This window comes from Anser brachyrhynchus, assembly GCF_964034855.1.
Source record: "Anser brachyrhynchus genome assembly, chromosome: 4".
Classification (NCBI taxonomy): Eukaryota; Metazoa; Chordata; class Aves; order Anseriformes; family Anatidae; genus Anser; species Anser brachyrhynchus.
Window position 1 is genome coordinate 78,501,219 of NC_137698.1, and position 21,528 is coordinate 78,522,746.

Here is a 21,528-nt window from a genome sequence, read left to right on the forward strand (position 1 = left end):
GTATTATTGCATTAAATTAAGTGGGTGTATGCATGTCAAGTATGGGACTGGTTGGGGTTTATGTGCATGTGCAGATGACTACACTACAAAGGGATTTTCCATAGTGGCACGTTGGATGTACTAGATGTTAAGCTTTACTTTGCAGCGGCAGCTGCCGGTGGCTGCTGAATTGAACTGTGTGTGCACTGGGTCTGGCCTGGGGCAGCAGAATGGACTGCACGGCCCTTGAAGAGCTGTCCCCAGATTCGTTTGTCTTGCACTGCACTTACAGCACTTCAAGGTGCCTAAGCAGGGGCTGAAGCAGGACAAGCCTCAGTCTGTCCTTGTTTGGTGAAAAAAGGTTGTTCCTACCTTTAATTGTGCTTAAGTTGCATTTAAGCTGCTCACCGGAGACACGGCTGGGGAAGCCAGCCCACCTCCAAGCCCTGAGGAAGGCTCAAAATGTGATGTCTGCTCCCCAAAAGGGAGCACTTATCCCCTCTAAGACAGCTCCTAAATTTCCACTGGCACAAACGCCATGTGTTGCGTTTCCTTATAGCCGTTGGACTAAAGATTATTTCAAGTTTTCTGTCCTCTGGCAAATCCGTAAGGGAAAAGGGGAAAGCCTTAGGGAAAGAGCTCCTGCTTGCCCCCTGTCCTGCTGGGTCCACCAGCAGCTCTGACAGCAACAGCACCCGTCTGGCTCCCAGCACTGCAACGCCTTCAGCTGGGGCTGTGCTTCTCCCAGATCTCCGCTGGATGAACGAGCACCAGAGGTTTCACCAGCTGGGACGGAAAGGGGCAGCGAGTCCTTGGGACGAGCGGACACAGGGAGGCACCGTGGAGGATTCAGGGTCATAGTGGGGAACAAGCAATTCCCAGACACAGCTCTCAACCCAGCCACAGCAGGAAGGACAAGACATCCATGCAAAGGCCCGTGGGGTCAGCTGGAAGCTGTATTTTTTTTTTTGAGTGGGGCCAAGTCAGGGGAATCAGAGCGGAAGGGAGCTCCGGAGGCCACCTTGCCCAACCCTGCCTTTCACACAGCGGTGGAAGAGAGGTGAGCAAAAGTCCACGCAGCTCAGCCCAGCCGAAACAATGACTGGCAACTTCTCCCTGTTTGAGCACGCAGCTGGGTGATGCAATTCAAGGGGAAGTTAAATCCCAGCGCGTGGAGGGGATGTGTCCTAAAAGGGCTGCTCCCACTTCCACCAAACAGAAAGGCAGGAGAAGGAAGTCTGGTGCCAGCCCGGCCATCCAGACACAACATGAACCCGAATCTGAGGCGTGTGGGAGCCTGGCTGCCCCCGGGGGTTTATTTACTGCTACGGGCACTGGAGCCTCCAGGCTGGCATTGCTCTTTGGGATGCAACCTCAGGGAGCTGGTTTGGAGGGGGCTCCTGCAGGGCAGGGGGGTGAGGCCAGCCTGCGTCTGAATTTGCTTTCTGGACAGGGGCAGAGGAACAGAGGGGAGCCAAGTGTCCGAGCATAAAAGGTACCCATTGGAGGAGCCCCTCGTAGAACAAGGCGGGGGTGCAGAGCTGTGGAGTGCCCAGTCCAGAAATGGCAGTGGCAAGAAACGGAGGAGAAAGAGCAGAGAGATGGTTATGTTTACACGAGCTCGGCCATCTCAGCACACATGGAGCATGAAGGCGAGCCCTCCCGCACCACCAGGAACGGCTGATGGAAGAAACGAAACTTCCACTGTGGGTGGAAGAAACTAATTTTGCAAAGATGTGCTCATGCCGTCCAATCCTTCATGGAGGGTGGCCAAGCTCTTTCCATGCCCCAGGTTCCTCATCACTTGTCTCCCAGACTTTGGGGTTACCTGGCTCTGAGGGCCACCACAGCACTCAGCGGTGCCCCTCGTTCAGCTCCCTGCCTTGGGCTTTCCAAGATGCCAGCCCACCCTGGCAGTGCTCAGTTCAGCCAGTGACGGGCTCTGCAGGGTGTACAGCTTTGTATGTATTTAATTTAGAGCACATGGAGCACACCAGCGCATGCCACAATTCATGGTGAATCCCTCCCCAAAAAGTCGCAAACTTTTCAGGGGGGATTCCAGCTGAGGTCCAGTGAGAGGTCAGCACAGCATTTCGGCTTTCACATGCTTTGTTTGGCCACGTTGAACTTCAGCAGACCTCATGCACACACATCCCACAAAGGTTAATTAAATACTACCCGACGTGCCCTGCCTCGGGAGCCCTTCCTGAGGTAAGGGCAGAGCCATCTGCCCCGGCCTGCTGGTGACCACTCGTTTCTAAAACCCTGATGCAATGGATTTGACCCATCTGAAATGAAGTGGCTGCCCCGTGGAGACACGATTTTAACAATTTCCAAGATGTGGAGACAAAAAAATCTTACAGACTCACCTCATCCAGGCTGGAGGAGAGCTCATTCTGTTTGGAGAAGAGAAGGAAAGTAGAGTTAGAGCAACTCCCAACCATAAGCCATCCTAGGGCTTTTTAGATAACCAAATGGGAAAAGGATGCTGTCCAAGCCTCTGCCTCCCCTGGCTCAGTTTGAGAAGAAATCAGTGGAGGTGACTTAAAACATCCGAAACATCAGTTAATGCCTTCGCTGGGCTTCTGGGTAGGAAGCGTGCTGGGAAGCACAGCCCTTCGCAATGGAAATGCTGACATTTTCTCAGGGCAGGAATACATCCTTCCATATATCCAGAATGGGATACGCTCGCTCTGTCTTGGAGGTCAAAAGCGAGCTGCCTCGCTCACTCCAGCTCCCTCTGCCATCAGCTGAAGGAAATCAGCACCCCCGCATGGGGATCCATCCATCTCAAGACAGGGGCCTAAGACAGGATGGACAAACTGCCTGCAGGACCAGGGCTGCAAGGTCCACTGCAAACCTCTGCTGAGAGCCAGCAGCAATTTGGGGCAGGGGAGCGGAGGGGACACTTCGGGGTGCAGGGCCGAGGAGTTACAAGCAGGAGGGAGGCTTTACCTCGAAGCCAGGGATGTGATGGACAGCCGGCTGTGGAGAAGAAAAACACACGCTTGTCATTTGCACTCCTGGCGATGAGAAACATTTTGGAGCTGGGCTCTGAAATCCTGGGCGAGAGGGCAGGGCTCTGCCTCCAGCAAGGAGGCACGAGCAGAGCTTTGCAGCCACCAGGCTGCCTTCGGCTGGCGTCAAGCAAGGTCCTTGCACAGGACCAAAGTCTTTCCCACCCAGCCCTGCAGCTTCTGCACGGGGTGAGGAGGCAGCAGAGGCAGCGTGCAGATGACTCGGCCCCGTCCTGGCAGCAGAGACCTCCCCGGTGGCACACAGCATCCCCTCGCCACCTCCCCCGGGCATCAGCTCCCGTATTCCACTGGTGGCTGCCACCCTGCCCAGCCTCATGCAGCCAGAAGTGGTGCACAGCCGACGTCAGCATCCCTGCATGGGCACAGCCCTGGTCCCCCCAGCAGCCCCGGCACGTGGAGCAGGGCTGAGCCCCAGCACATCCCCGGCGGCAGCAGCGTGCAGGCAGCACACAGCACCCCTGCGGGAGCAGCGCTGGGACCCACATGGCGGGGAGAGAGGAGGGAGCTGCGGGACCCCGTTCCCAATTAGCACCTGGGGGCCGGGAGGGGGAAGCAGGAGGGGGAGATGTAGGCTTCCATCCACTTCCCTTGGCACGGAGGCAGAGCTGGGCTGCAGCCAGTGGAAAAGCAAGGGATGAAAAAGGCGAGGGGGTGGTGCGTGCACGGGGAGGGTGGAAAGGGAACGAGAGCGCACGGGGCACGAAGAGCAGCCTCTCCAGCCCGGGCTGGCTCCGCGGTGCAGCCTGCGTCCCCTGCGACTCGTTACGCCAGCAGCCAGCAGAGCCGGGCAGCTTGCTGCAGCAGTAACCGCCCACCGCAGCTCTCATAAATCCCCTCCGGAAATTAACTCTGCTCTGAGCAAAGGGCAGCGATCTGGGGCTGGATGCTCTGGGCTCTTCCCGCGGTGCAGAGGTGCCAAGGCTCGGAGCTAAGTGAGCCTGGCCAGGCCGGCTGGATGCACGCAGCACCTCCCAAACCAGCACCCCGGCAGCCAAGGCTTGGACCCGGCACCGAGCCTCTTCCCACCGCTCTGCTAATCCCACCGCATGGCTGGAAGCTGCGGAGGGGCACCCGGAGGGGCCCTGAGCCCAGCGGGGATAACAGTGCCGAGCAAAGGCTGGGAAAGTGCTGAGACACAGAGGGAAGAAGCCAGCGTTGCAGTCAGAGGACGGGGCGCTCACCTTCTCCCTCTGAATCAGCTCGAAGGACGCCAGCAGCTCCCCGACGCTCCTGCTGCCCTTGCTGACCGGGTGCCAGGAGAGCCGCGGTGAGCGCTGCAGGCTGGGCTTGCACACACAGCGCCCCATGAACTCGTCCGCGCCCTGGAAGGCAGCAGAGGGACGGGGAGCCCCCCTCAGATACCTGCCGCGGCGTCTGACCCACGAGGAACCCGTCCACCCACAGAGGATTCGCATGCCCGTACAGACCCAGGTCTTCCAGCTCCTCCTCCCTGTTACTACTAGGGGTAGAAATGCACTCTTTTTGCGCATTTTGGCTTAAACGGGAGGTGAGATTCCCTCTGCTATCGCACAATTTCAGAACAGGAGCTTGGAGCATGACACAGAATCACAGAATACAATGGCAGAGCATCCCGAGCTGGAAGGGACCCCCCTGGATCACCGAGTCCAGCTGCTGACCCCAGGAGCAGGACCAGCAGCTCCCGACGAGCCCATTCACCATCCCCAGCTGGACCTCCGGCTGCCCTCGCTGCCACCCCGAGGAGCTTCCAGCTTTCCCAGGAGTGACAGAGAGCATGATATCTTAGGTCCCAGCACAGCAGCTACAGGAATTGAAGCAGGACCTTGGGGTCAGCAGTGAGGTCAGGGCCCTCTGCCACAGGCAGGGCACGACACCACCTCCACCACGAGAGCCCACGTGGAGGGAAGAGAGGAGGGGGAAGACGCACCGAGACGTTCCCAAGGTGTTGTGCGTGCCGTGCATTCATGCACTGCTCTTACAGGGGTCTGAAAGCCCTCCTGCCCTTGTGGCAGGCTACAGTCCCGTTTGTCTGGGGAGGATTCGGGGTTATCTCCCCACCCAAAATGCCATCACTACAAGGCACTTTGGATACTGTGGGCAGCTGGGCAAACAACAGGGCACAGTCCCCCTACTCCCACGACTGCTTTAAATCCTGTCCCAAGTTCTTTGCACAAGGAACCACGGCTAACTGAGATGCTCGGCAACATCGATACAGCCTTGGTAACTAGAGCAGGGCACCACGGACATCAGCAGCACCCTAAAATCCCCTTGCTGGATTTTTATCATCTGAGCGTCCAGGTCAGCGTCCGAGCCGCCCGGAGATGCTACAGCTTTGCACCCCACAGGGCAGGAATGGTGCTGTGCGTTCCTCCCATCTACCCCAGCACACTCACACCACGAAGGCCCAGCTCACGCCAGTACACTTACGTAGGTGTCGTGGTCATATATTTCCACCACGATGTTGGGAGGGGAGTCGGACACCTTCTGGGGGTCCCCGAAGATCTCTATCTCATAGAAGATGAGCGTCTGGTCCCAGGTGGGGTTCAGGGTGTTCTTGATCACCACCGTCTTCTGGCTTTGGTGGAGGAAGGAAACAATGGCATACGGATCTGCAAGGGACGGTGGGCAAGAGGTGAAGGCTGAATCACAGCTACCAGCCGGAGGAGAATTCACATCGTACAAGCACCTGCAGCTGTGCAGGGAAGACCGCAAACAGGCTGAGGGAGCTGTGGGTCTTTTAGGAACAGCAATGACATTCCTATCATGTCCCAGGCAACTCCACCTCTTACCCCTATACACCAGTTACCCTCAGCTGAGGCACTTCCCAGGCTAGGTGTCACCTGGCAAGGACTCAAAACGACGTGAGGAACCATCCCCTCGTGGTTTTTGCAGTACTGTCTCCCTCTGAGGCCCCCCAGGCCTTGCACGAGGAGAGGAGCAGGCCACCCCTACCCACCCAAGACACCTGGAGTTCCGCAGGTTTCTATCCTGCTGAGCCTAAATCCTCTCTTTTCAAGCTCAAACGTCTCAGCCGTGGGAACTGCTCCTCATAAAGGGCCAGTCCAGACCTCTATTCATTGCAGCTCTTTTTGGGGCAAGACAACCACAACGTAGCACACAACTTAGCGGTTTATCTACGCAGAAACAATTCTAAAATCATAGAATCCATGCAAAAGCCTTCCTTCTTGTCCGATGCAGCTTCCCTTCCTTAAAAACCTCTAATGAAGGGTTTTGCCCGAAACCTTCCAGATATCCCCTTAGACCCCATACACCAGAACAACCCTGTCCTCTGGCGATACCTCCAGCTGGTGAAGGTGCTGTGACCTTCCCTGGCCCCATCTCCCAGCGCTCTGCTGCTGTAGCATTAGAAACTTCCTCCCCGTGTGACCTGGTCTGTCTTGGTCCAGGTTGGTTTCATGACTCCTAGCCCCGTCCACAAGGAGCAAGGAAGCACAAAAAGTTCATCTATTGGCTTATGTTGTGTTTTTTTTGTTTTTTTTTTCTTTCCCAAAAAAATAATCCAGGTGAGCAGTGACTTCAGGCCTGGCCCTGACGTGAAGACCAGACCCTGAAGAAGGTGGCTGAGGTGTTACTACCTCCCCCCCGGGGTCTCCAGAGGGGACAGGAACTGAAGACACAGCCCATGACCAGCCGGAGTCATCCTCTGAGCTGCTTCACGCGAGCCTGGGTATCCTCCAGGTCCCGGGCAGGGCTGTGGGTTCCCAGCACTCCCAGTTGCCCCACCAGGCCTCCAGCTGCTGGGCCGGGCAGCTCTGGGGCTCCCCGAGACCTTGCACCCACCAGCCCCGTGCAGGTGCCCCACAGAGCCCGGATTTTGGGCACATTCGGGCACCATTTGGTGCTGTGCCCACGGCCTCACCCTCACCTGGGGCAACGCCGCCAGCGGCAGCGGTGAGGAGCAGCCTCCCTCAACAGCCCGAGCAATTAACACAGGAAGCCTGAGATCAATTAGCGGCGGAAACGTGAAATCCGATTCCCCTCTGACACCTTCCCTTCCAGGCAGCCTCAAAGAGCAGGCGGGGAGCCGAGGGGTGCCGGGTACGGAGGCAGGGCGGCCGTGGCAGAACCGGGAGCGAGGCTCAAATGGTGCCATGGGGTCACGCTGTAAGACCCCATGGGGCCTGAAGACCCTTTTATATTTGGCAGCACCTACCGGTCCCTGCCGAGGATGAGATCTCCGGGATGGCTGCGCCTCACCTGAGCCACAAGAGGCTCTGGGTACCTGCAAAGGCACAGCGGCAGGAGACCCGGTGGGCCCTCGGAGAAGGACACGGGCCACCCCTGCTCTCGGCAGCCAGCCTCACGTGCCTCCACAACACACAGGTACACCAGAGAGCGCACGGAGAGCCACCAGCACGCTCTGGGGTCTCACCAGGGTCACCCCAAAGCCAGTCCCAGGAGAGCCGCTGGTGGCCAGGAGCACGGCACACCCCACGAACGCTCGGCACCGCACAAACCCCCAGTCCCAGGAGGGGACCCCGGCCCCACAGGAGCTCTCGTGCCCCCCACGCAGAGCACGGGGAGCTGACACTGGAGCACGCCGGCCCCTGCGTGCCCTGGGCATGGGGGTCGGCCCTGAACACCGCGCAGCGGGCTCTGGCGGAGCAGGGAGGCATCCCCCACCTCCCTCCCTCCGCCAGAGGCTGGGGGGGCCGGGGGGATGTATTTTCCTTCTTGGCGTCCGGACCGCAGCAGACGTGTTTAATGAGCCGGGCTGTTTGCGAGGTGGCCGGCTGGAGAGAGCACTATTCACGCTGGGAAGAACCTTTTCCACTTACGCGCTTTTTTCCAGTAAGAGGCAAGCAGAATGCGTTACAATAAACAAAAAAACCATGGGTTTGGATTTGCTTTCTTGCTCTTTTTTTTTTCCCCTCTTCTTCTTTTTAAAGGAGGCCTCCATAAAGCCCCTTTGTTTAGACCCTCGTGTGCACAGAAGGTTTATTTTTATAACTGTGTAAAGCCCCCTTAATGAACTCCTTTATGCTTTGTTAAGGCAGCGGAGATCACAATTCCACATTGTGGCATGTTGTTACTCATGTTGTCCTTGGCTGGGTTTTTCCGAGGGAAGGGACTCCCTCCCCGCTCCGCGATCGGGGCCATGAGATCACCTCGGTCCCCACCGTTTCGAACAACAACCCCATTGTGGAGACGGGACCTCGGTGGGCGCAGACACTGGGTGATTGTTTGGGTGCCCTGCACCTCCCCGGGGCATTTGTGCCCCTACCTTGCACCCCTCTGCTTCCAAATAGCGGGGGGAGCCCGAGCCCCCCCGGGACCGCGGTCCTGCTGCCTGGCACGGGGATGTCCCCGCGGCGGGTCACCACTTCTGGGGACTGTCCCTGCGCGCCACCCAAGGTCCATCCCCTCCGTGTCAGCCCCAGAAGGAATCCCACGCCCGGCCCCTTTGCGGATCCCCGCAGCGGGGTGACCACAGCGAGGGCCTCGGGGGGATGCGGGATGCGCCCAGCCGCGGGCATCGCTGCAGAGGGTGCGGGTGCTGCGGGGGTGCTGAGGGGTGCTCATGTCCCAGACGCAGCCCCCACCACGCAGCACTTGGGACTTTTTGCATCGCCCCGGCTCTGACTCAGGGATAAATACCAACATCCCCACTTTGCTGTTTTTCCACCTCAAAATGACACCGCAAAGCACTAACGGCCGTGCGCAGAGACAGCTTCGGTCACAAGCACCGAAGAGCTGTGGGGATGAGGATGTGGGGCCGCCCGGCTGCAGGGCCGGTCCCCACCCAGCCCGAGCTCCACAGGACAGTCGCCAGCGTGTCCCCCCCTCCACAGCCACGCTTCTGCCCCTGCTGCAAACAAAATGCTCCTAAAACCAAGCAACCTGCAGGCCCGCAGCCTCGGCACCCCAACAACCCACACCCATCGACCTCCAGCATGACGCACCTGATCCTAACTTCATTTCCTATTTCATTCCATTTCCTGAAATATCTCCCCCATCTGCCGCTGTCAGGTATTTTCTTTTCCAAACAGAACAACTGGTTGGAAACAACAACCAAACAACTTTTTCTTTCCTAACAAATGGGGTCTCTCTCCTTCAGCAGAGCCCCTGGGTTTGCAGCGAGCCCAAAATCGTGAGCCCCTTGTGCTCAGCTTGGAGGAGAAATCCCCCTCTCCCTCCCTCCCCCAAAACTCCCTGGTTCCACCAGAGCAGCAGAAGCAGGGATGAGTCCTTCAGAGGAGGAGATGAGGCTTCCTGCACCTCTTGCCCTACCAGAGACGAGCTCCCCGCGCCCACCGTTGACCACGGTTCCCTTTGCAGAGCTGGGAACAAAACCCAGGCAGCCTCCATCCCTTCCCCAAACCCCACAACAAATCCCCTCTACAAACCCCAAAACCCACACTGCTGCCCCTGAACTGCCAGGGCAGGCAAGAAGCCAGCCAGGATCATCCAGATGGGAGCAAGCTGGATCCCGAGGGTACACAAATCCCAGCAGAAACCTCATGAGGATGTGGGATAAGGCGCCTGTCTGCTCCCAGGTGCTCCCTGCACCTCTGCACCCTGTTGAATTTTCCCACGAGCGCCGCAGGGAGGTTCCTGCCCCGTGCTCCACCATCTCAGCCCCAAGCCCTCCGTCCTCTCTGCGTTCCCACAGCTCGCGCAGGAGGCTGGCTCGAGGCGCTGGGACACGGTAAACATCCCTGCCCTCCCTCGGTTTGTGTTTGTCGTGCCCCGAGCCGCCTGCTACCCAGCCTTGCCACCAGCTTTCCGTGCCACCGTCACCTCGGGTCAGGAGAAGGGGCCACCAGCAAAGCAAACAGCTCTGACTCGCAGCTGACCTGGGCAACTGTGGTTTCTGGCTGGACTCTCACGTAACAGGCCTTGGATCTCCGACTCCTTGCTGTTGGGACTCGAGCTACAGGGCTGGTCTCCTTGGGAAAGCCTCGTGCCTTTGGGGCACGGCTGCCCAACACCCCCATAAACACCCCAAAGCTCCAGCAATTTGCTTCAGCGACCCTACTGGCGTTCATCAGAGCGCTAATCGTGAGCGCGAACGTGCGGATGATGCACGCAGCTGGGCTTACCTGAAAAGCTGTCCTTGTCCATGGCGATCAGGTCCCGAGCCTGGTACATGTAGCAGCGCAGGTGGTATCTGTTCCCATCTGCCACGGGGAACGGGAAATGGGAAACGGGTGAGGGGAGAGCCCGGGGTGAGCGCGGGCAGCACCACGACTCCGTGCCCGTGTTCCCATGCAGGAGCCGTGCCCAGCCCCGTCCCCACCCGCCGGCACTGGAGGAGATTTGGGGCGATGCCCGGCCACGGGGTGCCCGCAGCAGGGCCCCCACACTGCAGCTCCCAGAAATTTTGCCCTCCACCTTGGGGACTCACAGTCAAAAATGCAGGAAATGGTGGGTCTGTTGACACCGAAACTGAGGGTGGAGACAGATTTGCCGTCATCGCTCTTGTCGTCTGTCACTCCCCCCTGCAAGAGAAAGCAATGGGAGACTGGTTGCACTGGGACCCCCGCGGGGTGCGATGCCCCACGGCTTGTCCGCAGGGGCGTCCGAGGGGACTTCGGGCTCCTGGGGACATTCACCTCCCAGCACCCATGGGGTGACCCTGGGGCTCTCCTGCCCCCCAGATCCTGAGCCGTGCCATGCTGGGAGTTAATGGGATGGGTCAACAAAGCCCCAGAGCCACCGAGTCAGATGGCCTCGGGCTTGTGTGCATCAGTCCTTCCCCTGCCTTCCTTCCACCTCCTCCTCCTCCTCCTCTTCCTCCTCCTCCTCCCCACCCAGCATCCGAGGGACCCCAACCCACAGCCAACGGGTCCCAGCTCCCCTAACACCCCCCGGTATTTCAGCAAAGCCCCTCCGTAAGGCACAGCACCCTTCTTCTTGGGGCAGCAGCTACAGCAATTTCACTAAGTCCCCTTGTGAGCAAAATGAATGGAGCATAAACTCGGCTAACAGCGATACAGCTGGTGTCGAGGGCACAGAAATGCCCCGGCCGCTGCTTGGAAGGAGCCTCGGCCGACCTTGGCCACCGCTCTTCTTGTTTTCGCGCGGGAGCGCCGGCCGTTTGGCACCTCTTGATTGCCACGTTCGACTTGAAAGAGTTAGTTGCAGGAAAAGGAGCATAAAGATGGCTTTCCAGCCAGCGTAAAGCCGATCTTTGAGTATTTTCAATTATCAGATGCTAGGGAGAGACAGGAGGGGTGTTTAAAAAAAAGAGAAGGGAAGGAAAGGAAAAATAAAAGCAGGTCCGGGATGGAGTTTCTGGATCCCAGAGCCACCCAGTCCCAAAAACAGGTCAGGAGCTCAGGTGGTCCGCGGAGCCCTTTTTGCCTTTCCAAAATGCTCCAGATCCATGCAGCAGGGCAAAAGGGGGTTCCCACCACCCTAAACCACCGTGGAGCACCCTTTGACCACCGGGTTAACCCAAATTTCCCCAAGCTGAGGTAAAGCCTCCCCAGTTCACCGTCGACAAGGGGCTTGCGAGCAGGGACTGGGCAGCTCCAGGCTCCAAAGCACGCCTTGGAGAGGGCGAGCTGCAAAAAGACCTGGCTCGTGGCTGTCGTTTGGGGTCCCCACACGGGATGCAGCACCTTCAAGACTTCCCCCCCTTCCTCCCATCCCTGCACAGCTTCCAAATGCAGTGCAAGGTGCGAGCAGCCAACGCAAGGCTTCAGCACTGGGAGCCTGCTGTCACCACACCGCAGCAGGACTGCGCACCTCGTTGTCCCCCCAGGTTTAACTCATTGCCCCCTGCCCGGGCAGCAGCCACGTGGGCTCGGTTGCGCCTGGTGCAGAGCCAAAGCCAGGGCAAACGCGCAAACTGGCGGAGACAGGCAAGATTTTCCAGGCTGGTATGGCAACCCCAAAGCTCTCCTCCTCCAGCCAAAGGCTTCCCTCAGCTGATGCTCGGAGGAGGATCGGAGGAAACGAGGTTCACGGGGTGGGAGGGCTGCTCGCAGCTCTGGGGGACAGCCTCTGGGATTTCCATCCGAAACTGGAGGCGGCCCCGAGCCGCAGAGCTCAGCTCGGGGCTTCCCGGGAAATCGTAGCCAGGGCAGACGCCGTGGCTGCGGTCCGTCTCCTTCAGTAACCATCAGCGACGAGCCAGCTGCTAGGCGGCAGGTCCCAGAAAAGCTGGGACACATCACCCCCGAGAGGGAATGATATGCTGATATGGCAGAGGTGGGGGCCAAGACACCCCGTCTGGGGGAAAGGAAGGATGCTCGGCTTTTGTGGGGTGGGCGCACAGGTGAAACACGGGCTGGAGAGGAGCACATGAGCTGGAAACGACAGCACAGCGCTGCAAATGGTGATGTTACAGCGGCTCAGCAGCTCAGGTGCTAAAAGCCTCCTGCACCACCAGCTGCTTGGTCTCGAGCTCCCCGCTCCTCAGCTCGGACCCACCGTGAGAAGCAAAAGCCCCAGCTGCTTTGTGGGCAGCCCCGTGGGCACGCCCAGGTCTGGGGACTGGGGAAAGGACAGAGCACGTGTGAGCAGCGGAATGAAATCCTCTGAGCAAAAATAGGGTGAGCACATCCTTGCGGAGGGCGCGAGCGTGCGAGAGGAATCATGCACACGTGCATGCAGAAGGGAAAGCAAAGGCAGCAGAGACGCAGACAGGGCACAGACGCTCACATTAACACGAGTTCAGAGCCCCAAAGGAGACCTTGGTGGCACCAAAAGGCACTCGGAAACCTCTGAGCACAGTGCTTCCCCCTCTGCTCGCTGCTCTGGGCCAACGTGTCTCAGGCTGGTGCTGCCCTGGGGGTGCTCCCAGCCCTGGTCCCGCTGACCCCCAGCTCTCGGGGCCTCAGTATCAAGGACAAGGACTTCTCAGCCCCGCAGGCTGAGACTCCCTGCTGAAACCCCGAGTACCAGGCACATTCCTGCATCCAAGACCCATTCCTTCTGGTCGTGTTTGGTGTTATCTTCCTGTTGGAAAACAATCCTCACGAAGAGCTCAGGGAAGCGGGTGCTGGTGTGTTCCGCCCGACTTTGCACTTTAATCCTCCCTCCGCTTTGGTTTCCCTGCACCACGTACGGGCAAACCCAGCCACGACCACAGAAGGGCACGGGTACGTGGGCGAGAGGGTGGCAGAAAACAGAAGCAAGCAGGCAGGAGGGGCTGCGGGAGGCTCCAGGAACCGTCTGGCAGCCCCGGTCCCCAGCCTGGGTAAAATCTGAGCTCGGGGAGGCTCCGGGCTCCCTCTCCTGACAAAATCCCTGCTCTGCTTCAGCGCGCTCGGATCAGGAGGCAGCAGAAGGGCTTCGAGCCTTGGACCCTGCACGCCTCAGCCGAGGGAAGCTGCCTCCTGCTGCCTGCACTTAAAAAGCACCAAAAACAGAGAAAAAACAGCACTGATCGTTCCCAGCCCCCAGTGCCCCCACATGTTCCCCGCCCTCGGCACCCCTTTGGCCCAGCACCCTCATCCCTGCTGTGCAAAATCAGGAACTGCTGTGGGCTGGAGCGCCCTGTGAAATATGCTGGTTGTGCCGGTGTGAGAGGAGCCGGGAAGGCACAAATCTGCAAAATCCTGGGACCCTGCTGGCGCCGGTGACACCGCTGAGGGTTTTCCTTGCGTTTTGCTGAGATTCAAGTGGGGAAAATTTACACTTCAGGCACTGGCGTAGGAGGATTGGATGTCTATGCTGAGGCCGCGATGCTCTATAGGAGCAGCCCCAAGGCAGCCCCATCAGATGTCCCCCACCTGGACCCCCCCCCACATTGAGCCACAGGCACGCTGCAGTGGCACAGCCTGGTGAGCGTCCTCCAGCAGCCCCTCTGCGAGGGGCAGACCCTGCCCAGTGACACCCCCATCCCATAGCACTGGGTGGGATAAACGCAGCCGGGGGGGTTAAAACGTTATGGGGTCTTCCAGCCAGAGCCCCCGTGAGTGCCCGTGCAAAGGGTGGAGTTGATGCAGAAGGAAGTTTGTCTGGCCAAACATGGGATGGATGGGCCTGAGGACGAAATCAGCTGTCCTGCCGGTCCCCACGGGGGTGGGTGGCAGCTGAGACCCCCCGCACGGGGCCAGCGTGAGCACATGGCTGATGTACGCCAAGCTCCGATGCAGGAGAACGCCCCGGAGCAGCTCGTCCCGGACAGGTCGCGGCTCAGCCCTTGGCCAGGGGGCAGGACAGCACGGAGCGGAGGGAGGAAAAAAAAGAGCCAAAAGGGGAAAAGAAAAAAAAGAAAGAAAAAAAAAAAGCCCAATAATAGGGGCTTTGTGCTGCCGAGGTTGGTTTTCATTCAGCTATTGGAAAAGCCAAAGGATTATGAAATCCCGAGTATGAGGGAAGCCAGAATATGAGCTAAACAAACAGCGGCCGGTGCGGGCGGCGGGCGGGTACCTACCAGGGCCCCCTCCAAGGCGAAGACGGCGGCAGCACCGGTGCGCTCCAGGGGCTCCATCCTGCGCCTCCAGCGGCGGCGGCGGAAGGCGTCGGTGCGGCGGGGCTTCATGTGGAAGCGCCAGCCGAAGAGCGAGGCGTATTCCCAGCCCTCTCCGTCCAGCTCCTCCTGCTTGTGCTGCCGGACAGGACCCCGCGGGCGCTCAGCACCGGTGGTTAGGGTGGGGTGGCTCGGTCCCACCGCCCCCAGGGCCCTCCGCAGGTGACAGCAGGACCCCAGCCCGGCCGACGGGCGATGCCCACATGTGTGAGGCCGTCCTGAGCTCTGCGGGGTCAGGGTTGTGCCCACCCAAGCCCAGAGCTCGGCCTCCTCCAGCTGCCGCCTGCTGCAGGGTCCCCATGCTGTGCTATGCCCAGGTCCCTGCCAGGAGCTCAGGGCCCTCCGCTGGGTGAATCCCACCTGGAGAAGGTCCTCGCTGGGCTGGGGGCTGCCCAAGCAGAGCAAGGACAGGGCCACATCCTGCCCAGCCCTGGGCAGCACCACGGCCTCCCTAATACCAGCCTGTCCCCCACCGTGCCACCACCTCTGACCCCTGCTGCGGCCACCACGGCTCTGCCATGGGACCTCCTCTCCAGGGCATCAGTCACAAGGACACGAAGGCTTTTTTCTCCCCAGATCTGTGTCACCTCCCCGGGACATTTGCATCCCTTCGGCTAATGGGGTGACAGGAGCCCCCCAAGATTTCTATCCAAAGCTGTCCAGAGAAAGAGAAAACGGGGGGAAATATTCCGGGGACCTCGCTGCGGGGAGGGAGCAGCGGCAGCGCTGCGGTGGCATCCGCGGTCCAACTGCACCACCTAGAGGGAAGCAGGACTGGGACCGGGGCGGACTGGGACCCGTGCCAGCCCTGGTTGCAAGCACAGCTCTGCCCCGAGCAGCTTCATGGCACTGGAGGTCCCCGTCCCACCCCACGGAGAGGCCTCCACCCCTGGGAGATGTTGACCCCCAGGGGCAAACCACAGAGGCTGCTGCCTGCTCCAGCGTGGGGCCGCCAGGCTCCAAAGCACCACGAGGCTCTAAGCATGTACATGGGGGGGACGGGGACGTGGCCACGAGCTGCTCCCACCCCCTTCTCCCCGGCCCCGGCCTACCTTCCTCATGGCCTCCATCTGCGCGAGGTCCCGCCGGCGGAGCCGCACCCAGCGCCGCCGCCGGTTGGTGTGGTACATCTTCTCGGCCGGCACCCAGGCCTTGGGCTTGCGGTCCGGGGGGATGGTGATGCCGTACTCCCAGCCTTGGGGACAAAGGGGACACGGGGGTGAAGAGGCCCCCCCCCGCCGGCCTCCCACCTCTCTTCACACCCGTCCGAGTTGGAGCAGCTTTCACAGCAAGGCTTTGTGCAGACACAAGGTGGTTTTCCCCTTTGCTGGGCCGTGCAATCGGCAAGCTGCTCGTGCTGCTGCCCAGGGGGGTCCCCTTGGGGTGCCCAGGGGATGGGCTCGTGGGGTCCCACCAGCCCTTGGCCCAGCCGCGGCTCGGGGATGCTCCCCTCTGTCCTTCCTTGCCCAACCCCAGCGCTGTGAGCACCGTGGCTGCTCTCCGGCCTGGTGCCTTCCAGCTCGCTCTAGCCAGCAGCCCCAAAAGCCCCCCGTGAAGAACAGCCTGGCCTTTCCCCAGCAGTGAGTCCCCAGCCCTGGTACCTGACGGGACCGTGGAAGGGAACACCACAACAGACAGAGCAAGGGGATGAAAACTGCAGACACCCAAACCTGCTTCCTTGTACCTTTCTCATCCACGGCTCTGTTGAGGTCGGTGTCCCACTCCACGTCTTCCCATTTCCAGCCCGGAGGACACTCGATCTCATCCTTGTGCAGGACCTTCTCCCCGTTCTGCGGGACACAGCGGGGATCCCAACCAAACAGTCCCAAAACAAACCCCAGGGTCGCGCTGACCCTGCAGCCTGGGACTTTGCCCCGTGCCAGCTTCCCTTGGCCTTTTTGGCTGTACCCGCTCCAGGCCAGGCTGCGGGGCAGCCCCCAGAGGAGGCATTTGGTGAGCACAAATGGGGTCAGCCCAGGGGATTGCAGCTGCAGCCTTGCCCGGGGACCCGCTATGAGGCCGTAGCGTTCAATGCCACTGCCCCTGCCCACCAGCCCCACACGGTCCTTACCACGTCGGTGTAGGCATCGGCCATGTGGATCCACTGCCCCCCGGGCAGCCGGACCTGGTTCTCAAACACCTCCTCCACGAAGCTCAGGTGCCCGGCGTCCGCCTCGTGCAGCAGCCTGCGCCCCGGGGAGCGGCAGCGGTCAGGGCACCCCCATCCTGCCCTCCACGAGCACCCAGCTCGGTGGCACCGGGCCCACGTCCCACCTTCAGGGCCCCTCCATCCCAGGCTCACTCGCACAGCACCGCGGTGAGCCGGCAGCGTGGGACCAGGGCTGCCCTGCCCCTCACACCCGCAACCTCCTTCCCCCCTTCTGGGTGACCGTGCCACCACCCTACTAAGTCTGCCCCATTTTGGGGAGCCCGGGAAGCAGCACAGCCCGCCCAAGCTCCGTGGCTTTGCAGAAAACCATCGCTTACGTTTTCTCCGGGCAGATGAACCAGTCGCCGGCCCAGGTCCAGCCCGTGGAGGGCCGAAAGCTGTCCTTGGGCAGTTTGATCTTGCCCGTGACATCCGAGTACTTGGGGTAAGTCAGGCCCGTGGTGCCCCAGTTCCCCACCAGCGCCAGCTTGGTCTGGTTCTCGTACTGAGGGGGCAGAAGCAGAGAGGTTTCTGTGTTAGCGGGGTGAGACGGGTAGCGCAGATCCCTGGCAGGAAAGACTTTGAAATCAAACAAATAACGCCCACGTCCTGAGGACAGACCTGCAGGGAAAAGCCCAGACCCCCCCATGCTGTGGGTACCCCCAAATTTCACTCCCCAGCAGGAGGACAGAGGGAAGGAAGCCTTGGCCCGGGGCAGGAGGGCTTCACGGCTCCTTTCCAACCCCTCCATCGCTCAGGCTGGGTGCTGGTGGAAGCAGCTTGCTCTTTTCAAGGTCAGAAGGGGCTGATGTGTGTCCCCCCCAGCCCTCCTCCCTCCCCGCCGTGCTGGACCCCTGCAAGAGGGGAACCCCCCGAGGCTGCGGAGCTGGGAGGGTCCCCCCGAGACGCTCACAGTTTCGGCAAAGACGGAGAGCTTCCCCTCGGCGTACTGGTTGAACTCCTTCTCGTCGACGGACAGCCCGAACCAGAGCTGCACCCGGATCTGCGCTGGGATCCTCGGTCCCATCGCCTCCTCCTGGGGGTACTGCACAAGACAGAGCCGCGTTGACGTCCCCGTGCAGGATGCCCACGGGGGGACACTGGATGGGAGGCCAACATCTGCGGGGCTGGGGGTACAAAGCCCCCACAGCCCTGGCTGGGGCAGCAGAAGCCTGCAAACACAGCATGGGGTCAGGGTGCTGCGTCGTGGGGGGACAGGGCTAGGACACCGAGCCCGGCAAAAATAGAAAGAACAAAGAGGGTGACGTCTCACTGCCCTTTCTCTCTCCCTCGGTCACTTTTTTTCCCCTCGACTGATGCTAGTTTTCCATCCAGAGCTAAAGTGCAGAAAAAAGCAATATATTTTGGTTTGCCTCCTGCTGCCAGCTGGGCTTGGGGTTTTGGGGTTTGTTCAGTTTATTTTATTTCACTTTATTTTTTCAGAGCTTGTTCGGCACTGATTGTCTGCTCCCAAGCTGGCAGGCAGCAAAAGGCCAGAGAAATATCATTTGAGATGCGAGAAGCTCGGTAAGTGCCTGGCAGAGGAGGCCACAGCTTAAATTTCGTGGGGTGGCAGAGGGTCAGGAATTTTGAAAAAACGTTAAATAACGTTACAAATTTAAATATTAAAATATTTTTTAAAATGCACTGTCTGGGCCAAACTGCACCCATCTTCGCTTAAGCTCCGAGACAGAGCTTAACCCTACCCGGTGCTGGGGTGCCATGGCCAGGGCAGACCGAAACCCGGCTTTGCACTGGGGCTGGGGCTCCACCAGGCAAGGACAGGGCAAGGCACCGAGCCTCTCCTTGCCCTTGCAGCCCGCATGGGACGGGGACAAGCCCCAGGCTCTGCAATCAGACCGCACTGACTCACGTTTTCCTCCTTACAGGTCTCCCTGCTCAGTTTTTAGGAAAATGAGTTTTAAAAATAAATATATCAGGGCGCACGTGCACACAGATGAAAAGCCCACGCACCTTGAGGAATATGGTCTGGAGCCTCCCGCAGTTCTTGCCGCAGCAGCCGGGGATGTTCTTGGAGAAGAGGACCTCGTGGGCTGGCACGCGGGCGTAGGCGACGCGCTTGTCGCCCTGCAGCATCCAGATCACCACGTCGGGCAGGCTGTTCTGCGGCTGCAAGGGATGGATGGCAGGTGAGCACCACAGAACAAGGACAGGCACAGGTGTCCGACGCAGGGATGCCCAAAACCCCATGAGCATGCCCATGGCATGCGGGCCCCCTGCTGCCAGCCGAGCCCTGGGGGCCGAGCAGAGCATCCCCGCGTGTCCCCGCGCCTGCAGCCAGCCCAGCCCCCTGCAGCAGCTTGGGCTGAGGATTTTTTGGCAAAGCTTCATCGCACAGACATGAGCCAGGCTAAACCTCAACGGCTGTCCGCAAAACCTTCCTAATGCACAAAAGGGAGGTGGGGGCATGAGGATGATCCTTGCACGGGGACCCAGGCATCGCCTCGGCTCCCCACCAGAGCAGCACCGCGGCGTCGCTCGCATCCATCGCCGCGGGCGTCACCGCGTTACCTCCTCCGCCATGGCCTTCAGCCTGCAGAGCCAGTCCTCCGCCTGCTCCAGCACCGCGGGCAGGCCCGAGTCCTCGTGCTTGAGCTTCAGCGCCGCCTGCACGATCTGCTCCAGGTTGGTGCTGCGGAAGCGGTACATGTTCTGGTCCAGGTGGGTGCTGGCCGGCTTCCCCAGCACGTCGGGCAGGGGCAGGCTGTGGGCAGAGACGTGGCGTCAGCAGCTCCTGGGAGCCTCACCCTCGCTGGGGGCTTCTCTTTTTTTTTTTCCTTATTTTTCAGCAGTTTACGAAGAATGAACAAGCCCTGAAGATGCATTTGGGGAGCACGGTGATGCTAAGAGCAAGGACGTGGCTGGAAGGGGCCACATGGAGCCTGGCCAAGCTGCACACATCGCCCTGCACACTACATGCACATTTGAACAGAAATTGATTCAAGCTGCTGCATACAGGTTTCAGGAGGCTGGGGCCATTTCGGGGTTTTCATGTAAAATGGGGCGATGAAGTGGAGCTGCTCCCCACGGTGCCAGGAGGGACGCTGCTCGCCTGCCCCGCACACCACAAAACCACGACGTGGAGGGACAGAGAAAATAAAATAAACCCAAGCTAACTATATCCACTGCAGTTGCATTCAATTTCAGACAGACAAACTATAAAGCTACGCAAGGAGGAAATTTGTTAAAGAGCTGTGAAAAGGAGCCGCAGAACGGGTTAAGCCCTGTGGGCAGCGTGAGTGCTCTGCAGCCGCCTGGTCACTGGCGGTGTGTGCAGCGCATTGAAGCCCTAAAAAAATAAAAATTAAAAATAAAATAAAAAAAAAAAACACAGAGGTTCCAGGGACTTAAATTGTGCTCCCATGGGAAAATGGAAGGCAATGGACCCGATCAAGCGAAATGTAAAAGCACGATGAAGTAGATTAAAGATAAATAAATAAATGGGAGCATCGAGTTCATGCCCAGCGACGGGTCCTGCACTGATGCCCCTTGGGACACAAACCACCAGGGAAGAGCCAAACGCTCTCCCTGGGGCCATCGCCGTGCCAGCACATGAACGCCGTGCTGGAAACAGGCCAGGAGCCAGGAGCAGCCCCTAACGCTCCAGGTCAGAGCGTCGGCACCAAGGGCCGGGCTGCAATGCCGTGCCGAGGCTTCTGGGGTTTGCTGCCACGTTCTTCCCCTCCCTCCCGGTTAATTGAATTTGGTTTGGAGGATGCAGCACCTCGGGAAAACCCAGCTCCGTGGCTCATCCCTCAGGTCACGCCCCGCGCACGGGGAGGATTTACGACCCGAGGACGGCGCTGACCTTTCCAGCGGAGCCAGCGTGTGTGTGTGGGGCGAAACCCATCTCCTTTATGAGGCTCAAAATCAAATAAACTGGGAGGCCTGCGAGTGTGGGGATTTTTCAGTGTCCTCCAAGAGGTCTGCGAGCAGGGCCAGCCTGCTCAGGGTCTCCTTGCTGAAGGGAAGAGGTGTCCAGTCCCAAAGGGGTGCTGCAGGCGGGTGCCGCAGGCTCAGCACCATCTCCCCAACCTCCAGTGACCAGCACAAACCACGGGGTGCAGCAGGCTGCCCGTACAGCTGGGGGACACTGGTCCCAGCAGGTTCAGCGACCTCAAGGACCACAGGGAGGACCAAATTCTCCCCTCTCTGCTGAGCTGAAGCACCAAGAGCCACCCCACGAGCACGGTGAGGACCACCTGCCCCCACTGCTGGGGTCCCCAGCGAGGCACCGGGGCACAGCACAGGGCTGGCCACAGCCCAGCTGCTCCCCGCCAGCCTCCCTCGAGATACTGCCAGGGGTTTGGCAAGGGCTTCGAAAGGCAAAGCTCCTCGCCACACCACCTCAGCAGCCCCAGAGGGACACGTTTTGCAGGTGGCCAGCAGGGGCTAGGTGGGTTGAAGGAGAAAAGCCACCCCGATGGGGCACAAGCGGGGCGCAGCCCGGTGGTGGTGCGGGGCAGGTGTGAACTCAGCATCTTCACGTGCCCCCGTGGGCACACAAGGGCCAGCGGGGCTGGGAGGCTTCTGGGGATGAGGAGAGTCCTGGAGATACCCCAGGAGACCACACAGGAGATGAAAACAGGGCTCAGCCCCACGACAGCCCGTCCTGCATCTGCCCCAGGTGGAGGCATGGGGGCAGCGGGACACCCACACCATCCAGCCCCACGTCTCCAACACCTCCATCCCCTCCACCGGACACACAACGGGCACAGCCCAACAGCCCCCGGGTGCCGCACAGAGATGCTTCACACACAGCACACACAAAACACCTCGGGAAGCCACCAAGGGGGTGGCTCCTGGCCCTGGCGACCCCCCCAGAGCGGGGGCTCCGTCCCCGGCCCCGCGGCACAACGCGGCTCATTCATGTGCGCCGGGCTGCAGCCCTCGTGCGAGGGCTGGAGATTTAC

The 21,528-nt window shown here is 60.0% G+C and overlaps 1 protein-coding gene across 13 annotated transcripts in view; it reads right to left on the reverse strand.

The window, feature by feature from the left end:
- Positions 1–21,528, reverse strand: part of DYSF (dysferlin) — a 94,988-nt gene that overhangs the window by 55,370 nt on the left and 18,090 nt on the right. For 9 of the 13 annotated variants that reach the window (XM_080590352.1, XM_080590351.1, XM_080590347.1 and 6 more), the window contains 14 exons: positions 19,127–19,319; positions 18,569–18,724; positions 17,508–17,639; positions 16,933–17,099; positions 16,517–16,631; positions 16,130–16,235; positions 15,498–15,640; positions 14,350–14,523; positions 10,366–10,459; positions 10,061–10,138; positions 5,424–5,605; positions 4,199–4,339; positions 2,935–2,964; positions 2,349–2,375 (listed from right to left, as the gene is read on the reverse strand). In XM_080590352.1, coding sequence (XP_080446478.1) covers positions 2,349–2,375; positions 2,935–2,964; positions 4,199–4,339; positions 5,424–5,605; positions 10,061–10,138; positions 10,366–10,459; positions 14,350–14,523; positions 15,498–15,640; positions 16,130–16,235; positions 16,517–16,631; positions 16,933–17,099; positions 17,508–17,639; positions 18,569–18,724; positions 19,127–19,319 — 1,738 coding nt within the window. Of the gene's footprint in view, positions 1–1,478; positions 1,521–2,348; positions 2,376–2,914; positions 2,965–4,198; positions 4,340–5,423; positions 5,606–10,060; positions 10,139–10,365; positions 10,460–14,349; positions 14,524–15,497; positions 15,641–16,129; positions 16,236–16,516; positions 16,632–16,932; positions 17,100–17,507; positions 17,640–18,568; positions 18,725–19,126; positions 19,320–21,528 lie in introns of all 13 variants that reach the window. The other 4 variants (XM_080590345.1, XM_080590344.1, XM_080590343.1 and 1 more) reach the window with 3 other exon arrangements.